Source organism: Pogoniulus pusillus, chromosome 14 (assembly GCF_015220805.1).
Source record: "Pogoniulus pusillus isolate bPogPus1 chromosome 14, bPogPus1.pri, whole genome shotgun sequence".
Classification (NCBI taxonomy): domain Eukaryota; kingdom Metazoa; phylum Chordata; class Aves; order Piciformes; family Lybiidae; genus Pogoniulus; species Pogoniulus pusillus.
The window spans coordinates 13,354,211-13,361,081 of NC_087277.1; the positions used below are offsets into that span (position 1 = coordinate 13,354,211).

Sequence of the window (6,871 nt, forward strand, 5' to 3'; positions counted from 1 at the left end):
AAATGATGGGTTTAATTGTCATTATGTAAATATTTTTTCAGTTCGGGTCAGGAGCTCTTGCTGGATGTTCAGTATGCGTTCGGACTGCCATTCTACCCAAAGTATGAAGGACAATTTACTTTGGAAGAAAAGAGCCTTTCCTTGAAAATTATGCAGTATATCTCCAATTTTATAAACTCTGGGTAAGTATCTGACATTTAAGAATTGCTATGACTGAGGAGGGGGCAAGAAGTAATCCACACTCAAGCAACCTCCATTTCCTCTAGCAACTTGCAATCCTACAAAGAGGGCTTTGGTCAACACTTTTGGAAGGTGATGGAGAAGCTGTCAAGCAGATAACAAAGATCTGTAGCATGACATTTAGCTAGAAGTAATAGGATTTTTTTTTTCCACATGTAGTGGCTTCAAATTCTGCTTAAATATATGGAGACTACAAAGGCCTTAATGTTGTTTCCAGAGCTTAGTTCTAGGACTCCAATTCTGAAGTCTCTTGGCTAAAGGTTCTCTTATTCCAAAACAAAGGGGAAACCGCATGAAGATACAGTGCACCTTTTGCCAATTATTCTGCCAATAGCCCTCAGCTTTACTGTGTTGTGGACATGCTTGAGGAGTAGCTCCATAAAGCTAGTGTGGGAACTGTGACTTTACATGCTTGATAGGGCACCTTGGGTTGTTTTGGGACCAAAGGCTGTTGACGGTGTTCAAAAGCCTGTATCAATATGAGTTCTTAGGATGTGAACCAGACTAAGTTATTGCCAGATGAGGCACCATGAATGGTTCATCAGTCTGGTCTGAATTTGAGCCCTTCTGCTCAGACAGATTGGATACACATTCCATTGACCTAGCTGATCTTCTGCAGTTCACTATTGACATCATTGTTTATTAATGATTTCTCCCATTCTCTTAGAAATCCAAACTATCCTCATAGTTTCTCAAGAAGAATGTCAGGGTTGATGCCTCTCTGGCCTATGTACTTGTCCAATGATGATGGTGATAATTACAAGGAGTTCACTGTCTCCTTGCCAACTCTTAAAGGACTGAAAAAAGCAGACTGTTCCTTTTGGTCTGATTATATCAGAAGATTGAGAGCATCCACAGGTGAGTAGAATATTTCCTGTCATTAAATAAGACCTAAATTCTCTCCCTAATGTTTACCTCTGACTGTAGTCCTGCTACACCAGGGCAGAATACTTTTCATTAACTAAAGATCTTGCATTGTCCAGTGTATGTAGTTGAGACCCTCCTGAGGCTGAAAAGATGCAACATTAAACAGATTTATTTTATAAAGCATAACAAGTACTAAAGCCTCATTGGCCTGGAGTTATCCCTAGAGAAGTGTTCCTGAAGTGATGTTAAAAGGTATGAGGAAGCTGCTCTCTATTTGTGGTCATGATACAGACTTTGACTAAACTGTAATATTAGGCAAAATGGGCCACTTTTGTCTACTGGAAACCTCTAACATAAGAATGCTGAGATTCATATGAACTTCTATCCACTGTAAAGTTCTAATTGAGGCTTTAGGTATATCTCATTATGAATCCTGCATGCTTTGACTTCACATTGAATAAGTTGGGTTTTTTTTAATTATTTTTTTTTAAAAAGTGTTTATGTTGGTTGGTTTCAGATTTTGGGTTTGGTTTGTCAGGTTTTGGGGGCTTTGTTTTACATGGGTTTTTTATTGGTTGGTTGGTTGCTTAATTAGAAAAAAACACACAAACTTTTAGACTTTATATTTCTCCTTTATCTTCATTAATTTTGTGTACCTGTGAAAGTCCTTCAGTTTTTTTTCTTGCTGCTTAGGATAGTAAAGATCAACTCTGCTGAGATATCAGTCTGTTGCTCTGCCATGAACACTCAGTTTTTCTGTTAAATAAACTCCCCTTTGTGTCTGTATATCTTGCAAGTAAATTTGGATTTCCTCAAGAAAAGCAATCAAATCCATTATTTTTTGGCAGGCAGAGATACTTGAAATTATTCTTGGAGGCCTGCAAGCTTAGAAGTGTTATTTATGTCCTAAGGACTCATTTTCATAGTGAACACAGTCCAGAACTTTTCTGCTTTGGGAGGAAGTTGTGCTTCAGGGAACAAAACATACTCTCTCAGACACAAAGCTTCCAGGCTATCTATTCCAAACAGGCCACCTCAGATGAATTAAGGCTGATGTTAACACAAAACTAGAGTATCTCAGAACCGTTCAAGTTGGTGATTCTCATACAGAGCACCAATGTTCTGGTTCAAGACAGCTGAAATAAATGCTCTTGGTCTTTATTCAAAAGTGGACTCAAGAGATTGCTGTCAGCCTTCTCATCAGTTTCCTGGTATCCCTAAATATCTTTTAACTTAATGTCTCTGATGGCTTTCTTCTGGTCAAGATATTTCAAATTGATAATGTTTAAACAGTCCTAGGTATAGCTCCCAGATCTTTTGAGCTTCATCTTGCAGCATTATGGCTGTGTGATGCCAGACTTGAGTTGAAGTCACAGCTCTGGCAGAACAACTGAGCACCACGGACAGAGGCTGTTCCCAGCACACAGAGAAAATCTCCTCCACAAGTGGGAAAATATCTACCAAGGCAGATGGTTTATGTGATGGAGGAAGTTTAAAAGCATTCAAACTGGCAAAAGAACACAACCACATTTGTATATGGGCCAGTCCAGTGGTCTGCCCTCAACAGTGGCCAAAACCAAATATTTGAAAGTTAAACATAAAAATTGAGAAGGGGAGAAAAACACACTGAAAGAATTCACATAGATGAGTCATTGTTTTTGAAAACCAGCCACATGGTGTACAATTTATGGGGTATAGATTGTCAAGGAAAAGGTTTAAAAAGTACATGTCAACATGTTATTCTGCAGGCAGAAGTGAGTACACCCTGCCTGCTCTTCAAGCCAATATTTGCTTGGCCTCAGCACCATGGTAATGCTGCTACACACTTCACTTCTTCTAAATTCTAATTCATAGCAATGTTAGCTTGTTAGCTTGCTTTGATACTCATTTTTAATCTTATCTACCCTGCAATACTGAAACTTCTCATGCAACTTCCACTTAAATAGGTATCACATCAAACTCATTTGTGATCCAGACCTCACCCTGGAACAGTAATTTACAGAAACTCATACTATGGGTCTCCTGATAACAACTTTGAGCCCACTTTCCTGTGAATAAAGATTCAAAATGCCCATCAGTTCAGTTAGAAGGACAGTATGAACTTTAAATGCTGATATCTGAACACCCTCAGTTCATTTTTGAGTGGAGTTTGTGTGTGAATTCTTGTGAAAATAGAGTCAGTGCAGAACTTGCATTTCACCCAAGAATTGCTTTCTACAGAAGCAGACAAGTGAGGCTTTAGAATGTGTTCAGTCAAGAGAAATTAAATGTTTGATGTTTTTTAAAATTCCCTAACCATTGTATTGCTGCTTGGTTGTTGTGCTGCCTTGAACCAAAAGTTGTCTCTCCTGTCAGAGGTGAAGCACTGGGCCCTCTTGTTACCTGACTGCTCCAGGCTCTGTTCCTGAAGTGCTGCCAGGTTGTTGTATGGGATCTTGGTGTGATGTTGAATACTAGATTTGCAAGAGCAGTGTTACAAACCATTTTTGGATTATATACTTTTTAGTCCATCTTGAGAGGAAACTCTTTGCCAATCAACTAGCTACAGTTTTCTGCCTTTCAGTAATCACAAGTCTTCATGATAGTGGTTTTGTATTGTTTGATACACTGTTTATTCTGACCAATCAATCTTAGTTGTTGTGGCTCTAGAAGCTGGTGTGTATATGTATATCTCCATTTTAATTGTTACCTCTAGTTTCCTTTCCATTTAGTAAGATTATTGTCCAAGTAGAGGCAGGTGTTTCATTTTGTCATCAGACCACAATATTTAGTGATGCAATGTAGCATTTGTTCCTGGCATATAATTGAAATGTATGTTGTCATAAGTGAAGGTACTATTAACAAAAGTTATGTCATAAGTACAACGATTCTTTATGGTATTTACTGGCAGTGCCTTGACAAATCATGAAGGAAAGTTTGAACCTGTTTCATTGCAGATGAATCTATAACTGTGTTGGAGATTTGTTTGAAAGCTGTTTGTAAAGTTGGCATTTTGCAGGCAATTTACCTGAGGACTTGTGAAAGTGAAGGTGTTAGAAAAGATTTGAGTTCAGTAACTGGAGTCACTGTGGTTGCATTTCAAAGACATGCTTTATATTCTGAATCATGATGGTTTCCATGGAAAACATCAAAATGAGAAACAAGAAGAATGGCCATTGTGGATGGCTTTTTCAAGGGAATATGTTAACAACTTGAAATTCAGTTAGGAACAGCAGCTCTAGAATGTTTATGCATATTCAGACAGTAAATACAGTATGGTGGACTGCACTACCTGACACTAAGTCTCTTTATAAGGGGCTCACTCACTGCATCCTGAACAGCTAGCCTTGATTCCAGTTTACATTTCTTATTCATCTAACTGGTGTCTAAACAGAACCAGTCCTCCTAAACCAACTCTGTGAGCAGTGTTCCTGGTTACTTTACATGTCCGAGTTAGCCAGACTAAACCCTACCTGTAGAAAATTCTGATAGGAGCAAAGATGAAATCCTCTCCGCTAGCTCTGAGATGCCATGTGCAGCCAAACAGGAGCTCAAGTAAAGCAAAAATATTCATAGTTCAGACCTGATTCAAGACTAAACCAGGAATGTTGTGGTTAGCATTCATCTTCTACCCATCCTGCTTTTTGGAGATCTTTAGTATGAGGGGCAGCAGTGATAGCCCTTTGGCTAGGATACATCCAATAAATATCATCAATACACTTTCCTGGACTGTTTGGTGCTGTTGAGGCAACACCACTGCTTAAATAGAATTGAAGACTATAGTCATAGAAGGCAAAGAATAAGGACTAAGTATTGGAAGTAGGTGTTGGGTGCTCTATGTGTTCCAGACAGAGAGGCACTTCCTGCCGGGTAGGTAAGTACCAGGAAACAATACCAAAAGGAGAACAAATCTGGCACAAACGAAGTGCAAACTTATGCATTCGAGTGGTGGTTATTTAAAATGTGCTGGAAGCATGACCGTTAATTGCCATTAGGTGATCTGCCATTACCCTAGAGCATTTTGCAAATGGACTGAAAACTGAACATTTATAGCTACACAAAAAGCTGCTGAGGTGTCACTGATGAAGTGCATACCTTCTATCTTGTGGTGTCAAAGATATGGCATTTATTTTAATGGTGATTACACTGTCTTTTCAGGAATGGCAAATAATGGAGATGCATCTGCTGAAAGCAGAGAAGCTCCCACTGCAGGAGTGACTACCCTGGAGAGCCAGCCACTGGGAGACAAGGTGGCTTACAGCAGATAGAAAATCACAGTGCCACCGGAGGGATCTGTCACACGACTGAACATAGAATCATAGAATCAACCAGGCTGGAAGAGACCTTCCAAGATCATCCAGTCCAACCCATCCTCCAGCCCTAGCCAGTCAACCAGACCATGGCACTAAGTGCCTCATCCAGTCTTTTCTTGAAGACCTCCAGGGATGGTGACTCCACCACCTCCCTGGGCAGCCCATTCCAATGGCAAATCACTCTCTCTGTGAAGACCTTCCTCCTAACATCCAGCCTATACTTGCCCCAGCACAACTTGAGCCTGTGTCCTCGTATCAGATGAACAAGTTGCTTCCTTCAGTTAACTTTCTCAATAAGTAAAAGAGACCTTTCAAGAAATTAGTTTTTCATGAAAATCGTTGCATATGGAACAAGATCTTGCAGCGATTACAGCTCCAGCTATTATTTTAGATCAAAAAAGCTGTAATTTGAAAAATGAAGTGTCATTAAAAAGTGCAAATACAATCAAGTATACTTGGACTTCATTTATTGCAACAAACCAACACATTACCCAAGCCAGAAATGGTGTACACTGAAAAGCTGAGATGAGACTTAAATTTTCTAGATGTTTATATCTGATTAGTTGTTCTTTATTACCCATCCTATTATAAGCTACTAATAGGAGTGGGGTCCTGACTTGGCATTCTGGAGAAAATTGAAAAGCTTCAAAATAGGAAGGAGTTGGATCCAGAAGAAAGGATGTAAGAAGGGAATCACAAGTATGCATTGAGTGTGTTCATAAGAAGTCACACAGATGCTGTATTCAGCCTATGAATACCTCTGAAAATATGACTAAGACCATTAATTAAGCACAACACACAGCAGAGATAGTACAAAGCATATGCTAATTAAAGCATTTATCTTCTGTAAGGAGAATGTGAGATACTGAATAGTTTTGGAAGTATAAGGAAAAGTACACCTTATCTCTAATGGGTCATTTGGAAAGAGACAACCTTCAATTGACAGCATACCAGGTGAATAAAAGAAAAAAAAAGAAAAGGCTGCTCTGAAACTAACATCAACATTTCCACTGATTTCAGTGGCACCCAAAATTCTTGTGCAGTGTTGAAATGATTAAAAAAACAACTCATAAGATTTTGCCAGTGCATGAGTAGTTGCTACTGCCTTCCATATATCCAATTCCCAAAGATTTTAGAAGAAAAACTGCATAACTGTGTGTTAAGTTTCACTTCTTGTTCAATAGACAATAAGAAGAATGGAAGGATTAAGAAGCTTGTTAACTTATTAGATATAAAAAAAGTAAAGATGGACAAGTCATAGAATTGTAGAATTGTCAGGGTTGGAAGGCACCTCAAGAATCATTGAGTTCCAATACCCTGCCATGGGCAGGGACACCTCACACCAGATCAGGTTGCTCAGAGTACCATCCAGCCTGGCCTTAAAAACTTCCAGGGATGCAACTTGTACCACCTCCCCAGGCAACCTGTTCCAGTGTCTCCGCATCCTCGTGGTGAAGAGCTTCTTCCTAAAT

The 6,871-nt window shown here is 39.3% G+C and overlaps 1 protein-coding gene across 1 annotated transcript in view; it reads left to right on the forward strand.

Moving 5' to 3' along the window:
* TG (thyroglobulin) overlaps nucleotides 1–5,848 on the forward strand; it is a 140,687-nt gene extending 134,839 nt beyond the window's left edge. Inside the window, exons 46-48 of the mRNA XM_064154223.1 lie at nucleotides 42–182; nucleotides 908–1,098; nucleotides 5,245–5,848. Of these exons, the coding sequence (XP_064010293.1) occupies nucleotides 42–182; nucleotides 908–1,098; nucleotides 5,245–5,354 (442 nt within the window). The 3' untranslated portion in view covers nucleotides 5,355–5,848. The remainder of the gene's footprint in view (nucleotides 1–41; nucleotides 183–907; nucleotides 1,099–5,244) is intronic.
* Nucleotides 5,849–6,871: the final 1,023 nt, after the last annotated feature.